Genomic DNA, 18,640 nt, shown 5'->3' on the forward strand with positions numbered 1-18,640 from the left:
TTGGCGGGCGCAAAAAAGTTAGAGATGCGGCCAACTAGCGGACATGGATCCGGCGTTAGCGCGACCAGGGTCCACCGACATGCATCTTGCCAGAACTCCAGCGCCGAGGTGTCGAGAACCGCCATGGAGCCAATGAGTGCATAGCTCAAAGTGACCATGGCCATTGACACGCAGCGCAAGATGCTGCTCTTTGCAGCCGCCGCTGCCGTGCGCCTGCTCCTCTTCACTGTCTTTCCCGCCCTGCCAGACCTCCTCGCCGGACGTGTCGAGGTGTCAACACCAGTGACGAGCTTCAAGAGATGTATGTACCTGGCATGGTCTGTGTCTAGCACTACTGACACCTACCAGTGCAAGAGGGCGTCTTCCTCTACACCCACAATGTCTCTCCCTACGACGGCGGCGTATATCACCAGGCACCCCTCCTGCTGCCGCTCTTCTCCCTCTTCCCCAACCCGGCCCATGCCCCGCTGGCGACCAACATCTTCTATACCGTCGTGGATTTATTAAGCGCGAATGCCTTGGCTCAAGTGGCAGAGAGCGGCTTCGCGTCGGTCACGCGCCTGTTCGCTTCCCCGCGGAAGGACTTGAGATGGAGTAGTGTGGCTATTGCAGCAGGGTAGGAATACTACACCTCTCTGGAGGACATATACTGACATCTTCCAGCTTCCTCTTCAATCCCTTCACTGTTCTGACCTGCGTCGCGCGCTCCACCTCGGCCCTCACCAACCTCTTCATCCTTACGGCCATGGCTAAGGCGTCCCAAGGGGCCAGCTTCACCTTCATACTGGCCACGGCTTTCGCATCGTACTTTGCCATGCACCCGATCCTTCTCTTCCCTCCGCTCATGGTTCTCCTCTACGATGCGAAGACTTTAAAGAGAAGGGCCGCGCCGGATGTCGCATCCTTCATCATAACCCATACTCTTGGCATCACAGGCGCAATAGGCATCCTGCTCACTGGCTCTGCGTTCTTGATGGGCTCGTGGGACTTCCTGTCGGCGACATACGGTGTGCGCCTTCTATTACCTGACCTCACGCCGAATGTTGGACTTTGGTGGTACTTCTTCATCGAGATGTTCGACTCTTTCCGAGAGTTCTTCCTTGGCGTATTCTGGCTACACGCGGCGTCGTATATGCCAGGCCTTACCATTCGCCTTCACAAGCAGCCATTGTTCGTTGCTTGCACCTTGACCGGCGTGTTCGCCATTTTCACACCATACCCGAGCATAGCGGATGCTGCGCTCTACCTGTCCTTGGTACCCATGTTCCGTCATCTGTTCCCTCGTGAGTGTTACTTTCTTTCAAACTCATGTAGCAATACTAATGCATCCCAGTCATGCGCTACACGTTCTTGGCTTCATCCGCTATCTTATACACATCGTTCTTGGGCCCTGCCTTCTACCATCTTTGGATTTACGCAGGATCGGGAAACGCCAACTTCTTCTATGCCATCACGCTGGTCTGGAGTTTGGGACTGTCCATCATTCTAGGAGATTCGCTATACGCAGCCTTGAGGGATGAGCTGGACGTGGAGAGACCCGAATTACTGGGTAAAGAAGTACGTAGGATATAGCTTCTTCGTACGTTGGCCTATACCTTGTCATCTTTAATCGACTCGAGAATAGACCGGAAGATATGCGCAATATCCTGTGGTAACCGGGCGTGACTTTCGATACCATAACCAAATAGGTCTCGTTGTGAACCACGCCAAGCTTTTCGGCAACTTAACGATACCACTCGACGTCCAGCGCAGGCGAACTGCCTCGCACCTATGGATATGGCTGCCTAGACACGTGGTGTCCTGGTCAAGCTAAACTCACTTGCACCATATGCTGCCACACAGTAATCTACTAGGCCACTAAAATTGAGGTAAAGCTGCTTTTCTAGCTCTCCTTCAGCTTTTCTTATCACTCTCACCACAACTACTAGTAGCTACAGAAAAGTAATTTCCTCACTGTTTAAAGCCGCTATCTCACTGTTCTGGCCCAGCATATAAGGCTCGTATCCCCTCGTCTTTCTCTTCCTTCTTCACTCCTCCACCACTCTCTCGTTGGTACTTTAATTCGGACTTCAACAAATACAAACACATCAACACAACCAGCACCACCAACATTCACCATGGCCAAGGACGACCTAACCCCCCGTGAGAACGAGGTGCTCGCCCTAGCATGGCAGTGCTTCGAGCAAGAGCCCAAGGTATACCTTCCCACTCTCCCACTCAGCACACTCAACTAACACTTCACTTCAGGTCGACATGAACAAACTCGCCGCCCTAACAGGCTACACCCCGGGCAGCGCGGGCTTCACCATGGGCAAGATCAAGCGCAAGCTCAAGAACAAGACCGCCGGCATCTCCGAGGACAGTCCTGCTCCGAAGTCACGCTCCGGCCGCCCCAGAACCGCTGCTGCCACCTCCACACCCAAGAAACGTGGCGCCACCGCCGCTCACGCCTCTGCCTCCAAGCGCCGTACCGCCCGCCAGCCCACTTCCTCCGCGTCCGACGGCAACAACGATGACGACGATGACGACTTCGGCCTCAACGGTCCCAAGGTCAAGAAGGAAGAGCCTGCCTTTGACGACGGCTTCGATCTTGTGGAGGAAGACGTCCCCAGTCGCGATGCCACGGCCATGAGCTATGGTTTCCTCGATGGCATTGAGACCTTTAGTGCTGCTAAGGGATCGGGAAGGAACGCGTCTAACGGGTACCGTACGGTACAGTTGGAGGAGGATGAGTAGGAGGGGTGTGGATAGGAAGGTGATGACGGGGAGAGAGGAATGCGTATTCGACTGGAATGCGGGAAAAGTATGGGCTTGTATGGCGTTTTCATGGGGTGGGCTGACGACTACATCGTAGTGATTGTAGTCATTCTATCAAATTTCATATATGCCTGGTGTACTTCGCGTGGTTTGCCGGGAAAATGTGACATCGTGAGATATACTGAATACCTCCAGGCTGCCACGAGACTAAGACGTCTTTCAAGTTTTGCGGCATTGTCATAGCCTGGCTGGATGTATTCAATGTATGAACTGCCTTGCGATACGCTAACTACGGGATATGATTACAGCAGAACGCTAGCTTGACCTAGATCCGATCCCTCTTTCCCATATGAATACATGCCATTCCCGATCACCCATGTTGCGCCTTCGATACATCTATCTTACATGCTTTTCTCACATAGTAGACACTCAGAGCGCGGAGATGGCTTCGAGCAGCACATCAAGCGCCCGATCACCGACTCCCTCCAAACCTTCCCTGAGAGTCCAAGCAACGTCACTTTGCAGGCCCAACGGGACGTACACGCCACCCTCGTCCTTGTTGACTTCCATCCTCTCTCCTAGCCTACTCGTGTGCTCCCATTCTCTAGCCGCCTTCTCTGCGTTCTCGATGACTTTGCTCGGGATACCGCACATGGCCGCGCAGTGCATACCGAAACTGCCCTCCGCGACACCCTCTTCGAGTTTGTAGAGGAAGGTGATGGATTTGGAGGCGTCATCCACATGGATACGCATACGCTTGTTCACGACTTCAGGATGGAACTCGAACTCCTTAGCTAGAGAACGGTAGTGAGTGGCGAAGAAACCGACGCAACCCACGCGTGTGCTGATATCGTGCAGAACGGCTTGCGCAACGGCAACACCGTCGTAAGAGGATGTACCGCGACCGAGCTCGTCGAGAATAACAAGAGACCGAGGAGTCGCTTCCGAAAGTATCTTCTGTGTTTCTGACAGCTCGACGAAGAAGGTGGATTGAGCTGCGAAGATGTTGTCGTTGGCGCCAAGACGGGACATGATGCGGTCAACAGGTGTGAGTCTGGCCGATGTGCAAGGTAGATAACAACCGACCTGTGCGAGGATGACCGCTATGCAAGTCATACGAAGGATAGTCGATTTACCGGCCGCGTTGGCACCAGTCAGTAGGCTGATGTTGGCAGAGTCGCCGCCTAGTCTAATGTCGTTGGGAATGAAGTCGTCGACTGTGTTGAGCATGCATGGGTGACGAAGCTCTTCTAGCTCAACGACGGTTCGATTGCCCTCCTCGAAGACTGGACGACAGCTGGGCTCTCCGAGTGAAGCAGACGCCTTTGCGAGACTGATCAGGCAATCCAGTTGAGCGATGATTTTGACCGCCGCGAGCCAGACCTTGTAATCCTCATCGAAGCGTTGGCAGAAGCGAGTGGCAACTTCGCGTGTAATCTGACCGTGCGTCTCTTGCGCTTCTTGTAGCGCTCGTACCAGCTTCCTCAATTCGGGAGTGTAGTAGCGAGTAACCTTGGCAGTGGCGGACATTTGATCCCAGTTGTTGGGAACTTTGACCTTCTTGGGTACCTCTAGTTGGTAGATTTCCTTGCCAATGTCGTTGTATTGAACAGCGTTAGAGCCGAGCTCTTTGCGGGCTTTCTTCAACAGTACATCGAGATTTGCTTTGCAGGTGTCAATCTCCTCCTGGCTGTTGTCAAAGTCTTCTTCGATGCCAGGCTCAGGAATGAGTAGTCCTTCTTTCCGTGCGATGTCTCGATCGAAAGCTGAACTCCATTTGGATAGAGACGCAGCCAGGTCAGGCATAGAAGAAATAAGTTGACCAATGATACCTTCACCCTCGCTGAACTGCTTCAACAGGCTAATGGTATACTCAATCTGCTCGAAGCCCTCTAGCACCTTGAGGAAGTCTTGCGCTCTGCATCGGCCCGCGTGCACACGAGAAATGAGACGCTCGAGATCTGGCAACTTGCTAAGGGACGCACTGAAATTGTCCATGATGGTAGAATCGGCATTCAATGCATCAACGGCATCTAGGCGAGCGTTGATTTTGGCTGCATCTGCGAGAGGATGACACACCCATTGTCGCAGTAATCGCTTGCCGAATGGGGTGATGCAGCGGTTCAGCATAGCGAACAGAGTACCCTCGGTTGATCCATCGAACGTGTTGGCGAAAATCTCCAGGTTGATCAAGCTCTGGCCGTCGAGGACCAGACTTGTGGCTTTCCGGATGGGGTCGTACCACTGGAAGTTTCCGAGTGTGACCAGATCGCGCTCGATCATCAGCGTCCGCAGGTATTGAAGAAGAGCACCAAATGACGACATGATCAGCTCCTGCTCTCGGGCTTCACGGAGGACCGGTGGCCATGCCTCAATGTTGTCTTCTGTGGGTGACTCAAAGTAGTTGTTTGCTTCAATCTCTCGGATGGTGATGTCTGCTGGCCAGAACTCCTTGTTGGGTTTCAAATAGTTCCAGATAGTTGTGGGTGGCGTGTTGTTCTTGAGTATCCGCAGAGCTTTCGCAGAAACACATGACTTCTCCAGGAGCAGCTCACCGGGCCTCATCTGGGCAATGAGGGTTTCGAACTTGGTCATATCGACGTCGTCAGTGAACTCGCAAAGCTGGAACTGTGCAGTAGCAGTATCCACGAACGCAATTCCGAAGGCTGGCAGGTTGTCGCGATCAATCTCCTTGATGGCCATGCAGTACGTCGACATCTCACTCTGAAGCATGCCGGTATCCACAAGCGTACCTGAAGTGAGTACTGTAGCCAGCTCTCGTCGGATCACTTTGTTCTCCTTGGCACCCTTCTTTGGCGTCTTGCCCTTGTCGTCACGCTCACGCATCTCCTTGCCTAGAGCCGACTCCATTTGGTCAACTCTAGCAACCTTGTGGCCTGCTGCTACAAACTGGGTAGCCCACATGTCCAAGGAAGCCTCTGGTACACCGACCATCCTCATGTTGACCCGATCAGTCAATTTGAGATCGAAGAGTTGGTGGCCTATAGAAGCATCCTTCTCATAGAGCTCGTAGAACTTGCCCTTCTTAAAGAACACGACAGTATCCCACCACTTGCTCTTGATCTCCCAATACTGCTTCTCAAACGCAGAAAACTTGTCCCAAGCACCTGGGGGAATGTATAGTGTGCGAGGATCGTAGTCGGGATGATCGACGGGATGCCGGTCAGCGTCCATTTGACGCGCGAGCCATGGGTATCTCGTCTCGGGTTCAGAAGCGCTGGGTCGTTCTTTGATCTTCTTGCTGGGGTCTTTCTTCGTCGCTTGCACAGCTATGCGAGGCTTGAACACCATTGGGTTCTCTGGATCGTAGACCCATTGTTGTGCAGTAGATGTGCTGTTCATGACGACGTCGCCATCATCCTCTTCATCCTTTGCTTCAAGTATGGGGGGCGACGATGCTGGGGATGTTTTAGTACGAGCCTTGGGTGCTGCTGAACGTTTGCGCTTCTTCGAGACGACTTCCTCATCGGAATCGTCTGGGACAACGAAGTCATCAACATCGTCGTCGTCTTCCTCGAGCATTGCCTTCTGTGTGGCCGCGTCTAATCCGAACTCGTCGTCTGAATCGTCTTCGATGATGACCCGCTGGCGTTTCGTAGCTCTGCCTCTTGCATTGTTTGCAATTGGACCCAACACATCTTCGTCGTCGTCATCTGACTCGGCGTAGTTGACGGGCTTTCGTGCCTGAATTAGAATGTCAGTAAATGCAGTTGGGTACGCAATGGCATGTCTCGCGTACCTTGCGTGCTGGGCTACTGGGAATGGCATCTGTATGCTTGGCCAGTATGTTCTCCTTGTTCCTCCCCACTGTCAATTCGTGCTCCTGTTTGATGGGACTCGAGTGATCGGGAGCGTCGCTGCTTGGTACGGGAGTGATGGCGGCAGGCGGCTTGTCGAAGGCTTTCTTCGCCAATTTTGATGTAGGCGTCTTATTGACTGGTGTGGCATCGGACGGCGCGGGGCTTGGTGAGTTGGTAGACTTCTTCTGGAAGAACCCTAGGATGGACTTTTGGCCCTTGGCCGATTGCGACGCGGAGGCGGGCTGCTTCTTCTGTGAAGCGCGAGGTGTCGACATCTCATTGCCTTCCACGCCACGAACCATGATTGCGGTGGTATGGGGATGCACAAAGTGAGGTATTGAGAGTCTAGTGCTTTCAACGGCTGTCGCTGCCAAATCCCGGGGAAGGAAGGGACGCGTCGGACGCGTTGCGCTAGTCCGCGTCGGCACTTCAGTGGCTTGGCAGATGATGCAACGCGCAGATGCCGTCCATCAGTTACAATAAAAGCGCTCGACGGAGGGTGTTATATGAAACACATATTTCATGACGAATTCTTGTTCTAGCAATTGCTTTCATTTGTTTTACTATTCTACAGCAGATGCCTAGGTTGTCTGATTCTTCCTTCATGCGCTCAGACCAGCAGTCCGACTTGTCAAGCGTGAACCTGTGCAGCGCATCGGTCAACACTTGAGCTTCGTGGTCATCTTGCATACGCACTCATTCATAGACTATCGTGCCACTTCCCGTCCATCGTCATCGTGAGTGCTGTACTTTGCAAGGCCGTTAGACGACCAAATGCTGCCCAAACTTCGTGCATCGATTGCCGATACCTGAGGGTCTTCGCGAATCCTATTTCGCCTTGCCCTTGGCCGCCTTGCTCTTGTCCACCTTTGTGGGTTGAATACGCGCCATCATCTCCTCCTTGGTGATGAGATGGTCAACGCGCTCGAGCAGACCCAACAAACTCTTCATGTTTCCACTCCATTCGTTCAGCACATCGTCTGCGTCCCTGGGCTTCGAGAAGGTGACGATGCGGGCGGGCCGGTCAATCTTCGCGTAAATGGTCTTTGCAGACACCAGCTCGCTAATGTTCTTCTCCGTCTCATCCTCGGTCAGATCTAGCAGCTCTGTCAAGCGTGGGATCTGAATACGTGTGTAGTACTTGGCCACGACGCGAACGTTGTGCTCAATGACACGCTTACGGAGATCCTGCCATCTCTGGAATGCCTTGGGGTCATCCGAGTCGTCCTTCTCCGCATCGAATACATCAGTCTCCGTGAGGTGAGGCCCGAATTGCTTCGCAACCATCGGCCACCTCATCAACTCAGGCACAGTGAAGAGCTTAACTAATTGTGCGTCTTGTGGGATCTGCGAGTTGCGCGAGTCGCGTTGAATGCGGTGGATGAGATCGGACTGTTCGTTGTCGTACGGTGCGAGGATGATGAAGTAGATGACGCGCTGGAGGATCTACAGTTATGTTAGTAAGAGCTGCAAATGTGACCAGGCCTCTGAACATACTGCTCGAAGCTTGTTGGGGTCCTCCTCCACAGCCTCGGTATCCAGTACTTGTCGGTAGTGCTTGCAGACGTCCAGGTACTTGTTATCGTGCTTGGCCAGGGTAATCTGCTGCTCGTAGTACTTGAGCTTCAGGTCCGTTACATCGTCCTCAGGCTCAATGGGCGGGTCGTCGGCGCTCCGGTTCCTCTCCTTCTCTTCCCGCTCCTTCTGGTCCTTCTCCAGCTGCTCGGGGGTCTTCTTCGGTCTCCGCGCAAAGTACCGTGTGCTAATCTTCCTGCTCAGAATACCAGCCTGTGTCCAGTCGCCCTTTTGTATGCATAGCGCCACTTGTTGTAGGATGAACTCGGTCTTCTCGCGACGGGTCATGGAACCAAAGGTCTCGACTTGCAGCTCGCAAAGGATATCCGTCGCGGAATCGATGTCGCCCTGCTCCTTCTTGATGTTGGACAAGATGCGGGTTACTCGGGCACGCTCGACTTCGACGAAGATCTATCATCGTGTCAGCAACAGCCTGCATGTTGTTCGTTGGGGTCGCCTACCTTGCCCTCTGTGACTGTCCGTAGCGTCTCGATGACGGACAGCTTTGTCTCTAGGTTTGGAGTCTCATCCAGGAATCCCATGACTGTCTGCACCATCTTGGTGGTGGCCTGCTTGAGCTGTCCATGCTTCTTGGAGAGGAGCAGGACCTGCTCGTTCATCAAGTTCCAGTCCTTCGCATTCTTTGCTATTGTGACGATGGCGATTATGACGCGGGAAGTTGAGGCGAGGTCTGAGGCCTGGAAGTAGTCAGAATATGCTCATGCGCATGGGATACGTAGATGCGTGCCTGACGGGTCTGCTTCTCGAGCGTGAGCAGCTTGTCGATTCCAGCTTGCGGGTTGCTCTGATCAACTGTATTAGCTTCGCTTCAACTTTAATAGCCACCGTACATACAGAAGCTAGCTTCTCCGCCTCTGGGATAGCCGCATCGACCTCCTTGGTAAAGTCCTTGTCGGCCTTGAGCACTTCTCCGCTAGACATGGTGGCGGGGTCGTGGGGTTTATCTGTCGGGTGTCGGGGTATTTGCTATCTCCAAGGTAAAGTAGAGACAGCGAGTACTAGTATCGGATGCGAGAGGGGAAGGTGTGGGATGGGGCGGCGACGTTGTTTGGTCGTGTTGCGGCTCGTCAGTGATGTAGAGATCCACACTCCGAGCTGGGGCGCTTTGGCCACCGCCTTGCGCTAGGTCCAAACATCCGCCGACGAGCCTTATCTTGGAGCAGGCGCGTCTCTTACATCACACCTCCATTGTCCCGTGCGCGAAGCATGCCACACTCTCTTCGATCCTTATGCGGCGTCTTGTAGCTGTAGATAATGACAACGACAGCTTGCTGGACTCCAACAACCCAATACATGACTTACAAAGTGTGACCTTCTGGACTCTGCGTCCCCCTTAGAAACCCCCGTAACTCGTTTTCCAGAGGATTATCATTCAAGGCCATGGCTTGGAGACTGATCAAAACCTGTTGGATACCTGACTCGTCTGGAGCCAGCTCTTAGCTCAATAACACTGGTACTTTGTTGTTTAACTGCAACCTCGTAGGTTGGGCACTTTGCACCATCCAACCAAGCAAGAGTTGAACTTTCGATCATGAATAGTACTTCTAACGACGCTCTTCTGAATTCGTATGTATAAATAGCTTTCCAATCGGTTTCCCAGTATCCAACGCTTCCATCGGTCAAAGGAGCCTTTCCTACAGGCGTGATCTCTTGACGCGTTCCTCTTCATCCACCTCGCATTCAACAAACTCGTCATGACTTCTGCGACGAGGAGTTACCTGGAGATCCGGCTCGGCCAGCGATACCACATCCACATCATCCATACCTCGCATCGCCTCTTCCACTTCATCGTCATCAAACTCATCCGAACTAGTATCAGAGACTGTATCGCCCTCTTCGTCCACCTCTCCCCGGCCTGGCCAACTAAACATAAACACCGGTCGTCGGAAATTCACCTCCCCTGTTTGACCCGGCAGCCGCTTTCCACCCACGGTGCTCCTACCCACAACTATCATGAGATCTTCCTTTCCATCTCCCTCGTCAGTAGTATCACTCCAGTCACTGTCTTTCTCCTCGTCTGAGTCCAGATCCACGTCTGTGAAACCCGCAAAACGACCTTTGTCCATGTCTCCATCTGTTTGAGAAGTTTCATCCTGACCCTTCGGCGAGAGTTCTAGCTCTTCTTCTTCGGCGACTCCAAACTCGTCGTATGCGGAGTTGTTCGCAAAACTCGTATCAACCTTAATACTACCGTATGGACTTGCGTGCTTGCCTTGTTGGTAGGACTTAGAGGTGCGATTGTAGCACAACGACCGTCGGATGGAGGGAGAGGGGAGATCGTCCGGGAAGGACACGCCAATCATGGGAGTGGATGGTACAAAGGAAGAGGACCGACTTTGGGGTGAAGAGGATGGCAGTGGGGGAGAAGATGTGTAGACAGTCGAATTGGCGGAAGTCTTAGTCTGCGGAAAGGCAGTCGGAGAGTCCGCTCGGGCGGCTGCGCGGTCGGCAGGCGGCGAGTCTGGATGATCTCTGAGGTAGTAATCTGCGGTACTGTCGTCTGCCTCCTCTGTCCCATCGGAAGCCCCCTTGGAGTACCGTAACGTTTCTGAATCCGTCCCAGACGTCTCAGGCAGAGAAAACGGCAGTTCATCGCTGCTAACAGAGTCGTCTCGTAGTTTCTTCCCCTCGCCGCGCTTTCTCAAATGCCTCGTCGGGACGAAGACATCACTCCACCCCTCCCCAAGAAATGGACTCTGCCCCGCCAGCTCCAGCGCTTCAATACAACTACTCGCCTCCGTCACCGCCACCGGGATCGCAAGACCATCCCGTCTAGAGTCCTCCTCCCACGCCCTCTCTCCCATCGCGAAATCCTCATACGTCCCAACCAAATTCGCCCACCTCTTTTTCTCCACAATCCACAACCCCTTCGCCGCAAGATATATCGCATACTCTTCAGGGTCAATAATATGCACCCCCGCTTCGTTTCGACCCGGCCTATAAGGTCCACCGACGATGCACCAGACATGCGCGATGCGTTCGAGAGAAGCGAGACATTGTTTCATGATGCAGACTGGACAAATTTCGATTTTGACGCATGGGTTACCGGGGTGGATGGTGTGTTTGCAGACGCGCGCGACGAGGAGGTCCGATGGTCCTCTCTCTGCCTCTTCGTCGTCGACGTCCGTGAAGATGTGGGACAGGTCTTCGTCACGACCGTGGAAATGCTCTTTAACGCGCGGTGTGTTCATAAACGCTTTGAAGACTGGCGGACTGGGTATACCGCCGATGCTTTCTTGCTGAACTGCGTATACGGTCTTTTTCCATGCTTGCCAGGTCGGGTAGAGCGCCTGTTGTTCGGGGTCGTCGATGTTGGCTTGCCAGTTGACAAAATGAGGGTAAAGTCCCGGTCCAAGTATTAAAGCGCTGGCTCTGCTGTCGGTAAGCGGGCGGGTTATTGCATTGGCGGAGTGAAGGGCGCTGGCGGTGGCGATCGGGATCGGCGCCATAATGATATGATATGTTTGTTTCGGATGTACGACATGTGAAGTAGAGAAGCAAGTGCGTCGGTAAAGTTGTTTAGTTAGGCGCGATCGATGTGAGTCAGGTAATAGGGTAGTCAGTGGTTCTTTCACTGAGTCGTTCTGAAGGTACGTGCAGAATGTACCTGCGTACTATCACCTGGCGGTTGGATGCCATCCACGTTGCTATTGGGACACTACGTTTTGTATTAAGATTTGTAGAGTGTTCATAAGCTCTCCATGTGCAGGACCTCGTTGTACCATGGTTTGTGATGACTTGTAGCGTTGAGCCACTCACAGCCGTCCTATATCGAATGAGTACCAGATGAAAGCATTTTGCCGAATGAGAAACATCGTAACGCCGAATCCTTAAACTGGGTGATGATGGTTCACAATGTAGACAAGAACCATGAAGTTTGGAAGATTGATTAAATTCTTTGCATTGCTGAGATTGGGAAAAGTGTGGACCTGTGAAGCTAGGGGTAGATGTCCATATGGCGGTATCGAAGTAGAACGAAAGAAGAAGACCTGTCCTGTTCGAGATGGCAAGCCAATTAATGAACCTCCTGCGATGATGACAAAGAAGACCCGAAGAAACGCGAGACCCGCCTAACTCTCACGTGCCACTCTGGAAGGGTATACAGGCCGCCCTGTGGTGTCCTCTGCGTGACCGCTGTAGTGCGTCACGTCGTTGTCCCTCTTGCATAACCCGTCCAGAAAGAAGATGACGATAACGTCAGCGCCGCTACGCATATGACCTCGAAAATACCCTCATGCGCGGCATGGCGTGCGAGCGCAGAGGAAGAGGGTACGGCATGCCGGGAATATAGCGATCGATTGGGACCCAGCGATCGGCTGGCACGTATCGATCGAGCTTCAGCCGTCTGCGTGAGCGACCTCGTTCATCCACGACGCGGTTGATCTTCCCTTGTGCCAGCCAGATGGCTTCCTTTCGCTCCACCGTCAAGGTGATGTCGCGTGGGAGCCTTCGTAGAATCCATACGTGACGACCCTGGCCGTCCATAGCGGCGTCGATGTCTCGCTGGAGGATGAAGAGTCGGTTGACGGAGTTTGGGTGGATTGTTTGACCGGGGTAGGTGCATAGTCTGATTAGGTCGATGATGCTGTTTCGCTTCGGCGCGGCCCATGGCTGACGTGCGGGAGAGCTTGAGTGCTGGTACGATGACGATCCGGTTGAAGCACCGAATGCGAAGTTGCGCGGCGCGTCTTGGGAACCGTCGACGGACTCGCTCTTGATGAAGACGAGGGCTTCTTCACGAGCTTCTTCGCGGGCCTTCCGGGCTTTGCGCTGCCTCCTGGCTGCTCTCTTGCTTGTCATCGTAGTCCGTTGCTTGGGTATTCTTACTTCTCTGGCCCGCGGCTGCTTGTCTTCCTCTAAGAGCTGTTGTTGAAGTCTGGTTTCGAGTAGATGTGGGCGAGACACTGAGGTGGGTGGTGATGCGGTGAAAAGAGCAGGTGGTAAGTTGTTGTTGCTGCTTTCCGATGCTACTTCCGCAGGAAGGCGCGCTCCTGAGGCATCCATCACAACTGGTAATGGCAGTGTATTGGCGTTCTCTTCTGGGCAGGTGCGTTCGACTGCTTCAGCAGCACCAGCATCGTTCCTCGCGCGTTGAAGTCTTTCGCATCCTAGTTGCGCTTTCGTCCGCCTCCTCCTTGGTGTCTTGTCCTTTCCTCGACCACATGGCGCCACATTGCCGCCTGCCTTCTTCTGTGCGGTAGGTGCACTTCTGGTGACTCTTGCAGCAATGGGTACTTTCTGTGTGGCAGTTGCACTTCAAGTGATTCTTGCCGCGATAGGTACCTTTTCGATCTTTGACTTTAAAACGTGGCCATTCGAATTTGCTTGGGAGGAAGCAGGCATTGCCTTCGTTTGACTCCGCGTAGGTTGCTCTCGCCGCAGCCAACGTAGAATGTTGCCGTCCTTCATGTCGTTTTGGTAGAGTAGGTTGTTGAAGTGGAGCGTTTGAAAAATTGCCGTAAGTCACCCAACCTTTCTTATGGACAATAGATTCCTGTTGACTGAGGTCTGTATATCTCATCCAGTACTTGAAGTGACGCGCTGACCCTTGGGGATACGCGTTGAGAGGTGCACGTGTTAGACACGCTAGCGAGTCAGGACGAGAAGGAACGAGGGGCACGAGGTGGCTGAGAAATGAGCAATTGAACAGATGTTCACAATACAACCTAAAAACGAGAACTGTTCTTTATGCATCTACGAACGGAGTCTCCTCTCGGGCTCTTCGGACGCAGGATTATCAATAAATACGCTGAGCCGCGTTGGCGCATTGAAACCCCGCGTAGCTCATCGCGAGATATCGCTGTGAGCAACCCTGGAAACTACAAGCGTCTCCTCGTCGTTTCTTTTTCGCACCTGGACCAGGGCCAGGGCTGCGTTGCTCGATCATCGGGGTTTGCTTCGATTGCGATTGACATTGATGGCATTAGTCGTATGTTGTGTGTTCGTTCGGACTTCTTGCAACCTTGCCCAGGTGCCGTGGGTGCTGGCGAGGAGATGCGCGATGCCGAATTCAGTTACGGCATGCTCGGTCCCACCCCTTACTGCACCAGATCCCCACTGGCACCTTCTCTGTCTTTCGCGCTCGAGCCTGAGGGGTCTTTTCGTGAGGGAACTTTGGTTGTGTACATTGGGTGAGACACATTTGGTAACGGTGGTTCCCACTGGCACCTCATACAGGGAGAAGATGAACACCTGGAGCCTACGTTAACGTCAGGCCACCTACTTTGCATATTTCTATCATGATGTAGGCTATAAGGTGTTCAGTCTTTCCCTTGTATGAGGTGCCGGTGCAACGCATGCTTCGAGTTAATAGTGGAGTGCTCAGGAGGTTCCGTTCTGTCTCCATTCCGTGCTTGCAACAACAAAAGATCCCCCTCCGTACCTAGGCAGGTCTGCGACCAATCCGTGCCCATGTTCCATCACATCCCATGTTCCTCATCCCTCAACTTCCAACCCGACGTCTCACGATCACTCCACGCAAGCGAAATCCTGACCTTCAACCCCTCTTTCTCTGCCAGTACCTTGTTGACCTCTCTTAACATGGCTTTTGCGAAAAGTGCCGTCTCCAGGGTGTCCGCAGCGTGCAAGACCGGCAGGGTGAGAACACTCCAGCCAGCATTATTCCGTGAAGGACGAGCGTCGATACGTTGAGGAGATGAAATAGTATTCTTGATAGCAATTGCCCTCTGTGCATGTTTCTCTTTTTCATCTTGAAATTCGCTCTGTCCATCACTTCTTGCGCTATCCTGAGTGCTCTCCTTTGTTGCGCGCTGAGATAGATGGATTTGGGTATGTTGGTCGTGATATTCAAAGATTCGCCGGTACCGGTCATGGCTTTGTCTATTGCGTTTTGTAGGCCGCGCAGCCTATTGATCTCATGGGCTTCCAGATGGCGGTTGTGAGGCTCGCAAAATGCTCGGATGTTGGTCAGGGGTAATTCGCGGGTACGTCTCGTGCCTGTTGGTATGGTGGCCATGTACGGTGGGCCTCCATCGTCGTCTCTCCTGATCTTCTTCCGCGTGTGCTGATCGTTTACTGCGGCTATGTAGTTGCAAACCTCGCCCACTCCCGGGTGGGCCTTACGCTTCCTGCCTACCGAGATCGGGCTCATAGTGTTGCGCGGGTACCTAGGTAGTTCGGATTTGTGGAGTTTTGGTGTGTGAGAAACGACGTTGCACTTATCAGAGGGAACGTCGCTATTTATTGGGAGATTCAGGCATTGTGTATGTCTTTTGGAGGTCGTGAGTCACTCGTCGTTGATGGGTCATGGCAGTACCATGGGATGGGATAGAACCAGATTTCGAGGTTTTCGCGCACACACACACACACACACACACTGTGAGTCACCCATCAGAGGGAAGATGTACCAAAGGCAGTCTTTTACGCATACATACCATCAGAGCCAGAAAGTGGTTGTGTTATGTGCGGGCCTGAAGCATTCGGTACCACGGAAATGCAGCTCGAAGTGTGTAAGACCCTTGTACCTAGGCCCGATACCAGCACACGCACACAATACAGCAGATCCATCATGCAACACATGTTGAGAAAGATTACTATACTAACGATTATAGTAAGCCAAAGTTAAAGTCGCTAAGAGTAGAACAAATCGAGCGAGAATCGAGCGAAGGATAGGAAGCCGAAGAAAGGTAAGATGCTCAATAGGATTACAAGAATTCGTATCCGTTCCTTCGCCCTAAAAGGCGGGTTTGCCTGCGCCTCCCAGTCGTATCTTCCCACACCGCCGCACCACCCCGTTAACGCCAAAGCATCGCTAAGCGCCAGAAGAAGAGGAAAAGAAGAAGAAGAAGTGAAGGGAGTTGCCGAGGCGTGGAACGAATTGGATGGCGATTTGATGACGCCCGAAGAAGATTGAACACTGGAGGTGGGAGAAGCAAAGTGGTTTCAGTGTCCAGAGTCGCTCACACGTCTTCTTCGTCCCCGACTACCGCCTTCAGGCCGCTGCGCAAGGACGTCTCGAAGTTGCGGGTCGTCTTTGTCTTTATCGGTATGGTGTACGCGTACATGTCTGTGATATTCGTTAGTTCCACGTTGTTCGAACGTTTCAACGTGAGTGCGTACCTCTGCAGATTATCCGGCCTCGGATATTTGTGTTCGCGATCCGGACAAAACGGGCACACATAACCAGGCGATTGATGCACAAGCCCATGTCTTATCATCTCGTTCTTTCGTTTGAAGCCTTTGCCGCCCTCGCCTCGAGGACAGTCTTTCACTGGACAGTAGTGTGGGCGGTTTGAGGAATGCACGTTGGTGTGGGAACTGAAGAGGTCAGCATACCAGACCATATGATACCGAGGATACTCAAGTCTTAACTTACTTAAGAAGGTACTGTGTCTGAAAAGGAAGAGCGGTGCAACCTGGATAATCGCACTTGAAGGATCCAACGATGTGTTGAGTCACACTTTGTTGTAGACCAGAGCCAAGTGGAGGTGGCAGGACCCTCGACGCAAGCGCGCCATCTAGACTCATATGTCGAGGTCTTTGCTCAATGGGCGTTTGCTGTGTACCAGGGCTGATACCTTCCGAGCTTTGGTAGCTGTCGCTCGTCGATGCAGAGTGCAATGTCGCTGTGTAAGGACTGTTGTCTGACGCAGCGTGCGAAGGTCTCCGAGCATCCGTGCCAAATGCGCCTCCTCCTGAGGTCCGGAGGAACAGATCGACACGATGTGGTAAATCGTGGGCACTCATTGGCGATGACGCACTTAGCGAAGGGAACGGTGTGGCTGGAGAATGAGAACTCATAGACAATTGGCGAACCATGGATGTTGGTGACGCTCCTACTGAGGAGACCGATTGTCGATGAGGGAAGCTGATACTGTTTGCTCTCGTTGCTTCGTGGTCATTTGTTGCTGATCTCGCGATATCATCGATGTGACGGAACGAAGGTAGCTGCTGGCTAGGCGAAGTAGTTGCTCCATCACGCGCAGGAGATGGGGCTTGTAACGCAGGCAGTGTGTCTGCTGGAAGTCCCCCCCTTTGCGGAATTGTTAGACCGAGAGATGGTGCTGGATCATTGCCTTGGGGATGGCCATTGGGCAAGCCTCGAGGTGGCTGGCTTGGTGGGTACAACGATGCGTTCGACAAGGCGGACGATATAGACAGTGTTCGATCGATTCCATTTGAACTGGGGTGCACGCCGTTTGGTGCTACATGAATTGCTGAAGCTTGAGATGTGCGCCTATCTGCTGCAAATCCGAAAGGCCTAGTAGTTTCGTCTTCGATCACTGAGTCTCTGTGGGTAGCTGTCGCTTTTGAATCAGGTGCTGAGCTAAGCACTTCCTGCAGAGTAGGTGCTGATTTGGCAGGACGAGCATTTGGTGGCACTGGCTGGCCATTGTTGGAGACGGACGGTGCCGTTGCCGTGCCGGGAGAGTCGGCATCAGGCATGTCGTCATCCTCAGAGCAGTGCGAATCAGAGTCGGAGTTCAAGGCCTGCTCGCTTGCTTTTTGTGCAATGTCTGGCCGGTTTGGGTCCATCTCACGAATGAGCACCCAGTCCCCTTGGGTGGGGCGAGTTCGGGGCTTGTGTTTGTTAGGCCTTTTCCGATTTCGAGATTGAGGAGGACTGACACTCTGTCGGTTGGGTAGGTGACGGATGACCGGTGTCACGTGTGGCTGCGGCGTCGGAGATGGTGTTGCCTTTACAACACGAGCTTCCAAGAGTGGTGATTTGGAGAAATGGTCGTCGTCCTGGTAGTATTCCACTGGTTCCACGGATTGGATGGCGTCGAGCACCTGCATCTGGACAGCAGATTCCGCGGTATAGGAAGATGGTTTTAGTTAGGTGGAATGAACTGGCGATTATCCCAACGATCGTTCAGCAAAGGCTCCCAGGGATAGGCCCAGGCGGCGGTGAAGAGAGCGGGTGGCACAGCAAGACCAGTCTTGAATCGCTGTCTGGAGGAGAGTCAGCATGACCATGGGCTGCATTCTTCTCGCAACGATGGAGGCGGAAAGTGCTGGGGCTGCGTGTGTGTGGGATGGTGACAGAAATGAGAAAAGCTGCGGTGCCGTCGGATGCGAGTTGGGCTAGAGGCGCTCGGGTCGAGCGACTGGGGCAGAGCAGGGGTGAGAGAGTGGAACAGACGGGTTGTTGGTCATCGGGGTGGGAATGCAGCGAGCAGAAGCATGAATCGCGAATTATATGTGGAGATATGATGCAAAGTAGCGACGCCAACGGTGAAGCGGCTCTGCGCGGTGGAAAACATACCCGAGGGTGCCAGTGCGACGGCTCTTTTTCAGCCTCAAGGCGGTGTCGAAGGGGCCTGCCGATCGCAAACATCAACTCGCGCAGGCGCAGATGGGACGGGCGTGCGGTCACGAATAGCATAGAGGTGGGTAGCAGTGTGCGAGCCTCGTCTGCCCTTACAGCATCGAGGAGGAGGATGGACGGCTGGCCTTGGAGGGACTGCGGCGGATGAGGAGGCTGACTTGCGGGGGCTTGTTGG

At 53.3% G+C, this 18,640-nt stretch overlaps 6 protein-coding genes across 6 annotated transcripts; 2 read left to right on the plus strand and 4 right to left on the minus strand.

Moving 5' to 3' along the window:
- Nucleotides 1-156: 156 nt before the first annotated feature.
- Nucleotides 157-1,572, plus strand: J4E86_007531 (uncharacterized protein; the record flags this gene model as incomplete). Its single annotated transcript, XM_051448050.1, has 4 exons — nt 157-301; nt 349-616; nt 664-1,283; nt 1,334-1,572. 4 exons carry the CDS (start codon nt 157-159, stop codon nt 1,570-1,572), a joined length of 1,272 nt encoding a protein of 423 aa, XP_051300988.1.
- Nucleotides 1,573-2,117: 545 nt separating this feature from the next.
- J4E86_007532 (uncharacterized protein) lies at nt 2,118-2,736 on the plus strand (the record flags this gene model as incomplete). The annotated part of the gene is made up of 2 exons (XM_051448051.1): nt 2,118-2,195; nt 2,248-2,736. The coding sequence occupies 2 exons, from the start codon at nt 2,118-2,120 to the stop codon at nt 2,734-2,736; spliced, it is 567 nt and encodes a 188-aa protein (XP_051300989.1).
- Nucleotides 2,737-3,186: 450 nt separating this feature from the next.
- On the minus strand, nt 3,187-6,880 carry J4E86_007533 (uncharacterized protein; the record flags this gene model as incomplete). Its single annotated transcript, XM_051448052.1, has 2 exons — nt 3,187-6,462; nt 6,518-6,880. The coding sequence occupies 2 exons, from the start codon at nt 6,878-6,880 to the stop codon at nt 3,187-3,189; spliced, it is 3,639 nt and encodes a 1,212-aa protein (XP_051300990.1).
- A 526-nt stretch (nt 6,881-7,406) lies between these two features.
- J4E86_007534 (uncharacterized protein) lies at nt 7,407-9,095 on the minus strand (the record flags this gene model as incomplete). Its single annotated transcript, XM_051448053.1, has 5 exons — nt 7,407-8,024; nt 8,076-8,564; nt 8,615-8,851; nt 8,890-8,958; nt 9,009-9,095. The coding sequence occupies 5 exons, from the start codon at nt 9,093-9,095 to the stop codon at nt 7,407-7,409; spliced, it is 1,500 nt and encodes a 499-aa protein (XP_051300991.1).
- Nucleotides 9,096-9,866: 771 nt separating this feature from the next.
- Nucleotides 9,867-11,623, minus strand: J4E86_007535 (uncharacterized protein; the record flags this gene model as incomplete). Its single annotated transcript, XM_051448054.1, is given in 2 exon segments — nt 9,867-9,875; nt 9,893-11,623. The coding sequence occupies 2 exon segments, from the start codon at nt 11,621-11,623 to the stop codon at nt 9,867-9,869; spliced, it is 1,740 nt and encodes a 579-aa protein (XP_051300992.1).
- A 757-nt stretch (nt 11,624-12,380) lies between these two features.
- Nucleotides 12,381-13,583, minus strand: J4E86_007536 (uncharacterized protein; the record flags this gene model as incomplete). The annotated part of the gene is made up of 2 exons (XM_051448055.1): nt 12,381-13,412; nt 13,458-13,583. 2 exons carry the CDS (start codon nt 13,581-13,583, stop codon nt 12,381-12,383), a joined length of 1,158 nt encoding a protein of 385 aa, XP_051300993.1.
- Between the last annotated feature and the right edge of the window lie 5,057 nt (nt 13,584-18,640).

This window comes from Alternaria arbusti (genome assembly GCF_024043155.1).
Source record: "Alternaria arbusti strain BMP 1465 chromosome Unknown scaffold_10, whole genome shotgun sequence".
NCBI classification, from domain to species: Eukaryota; Fungi; Ascomycota; class Dothideomycetes; order Pleosporales; family Pleosporaceae; genus Alternaria; species Alternaria arbusti.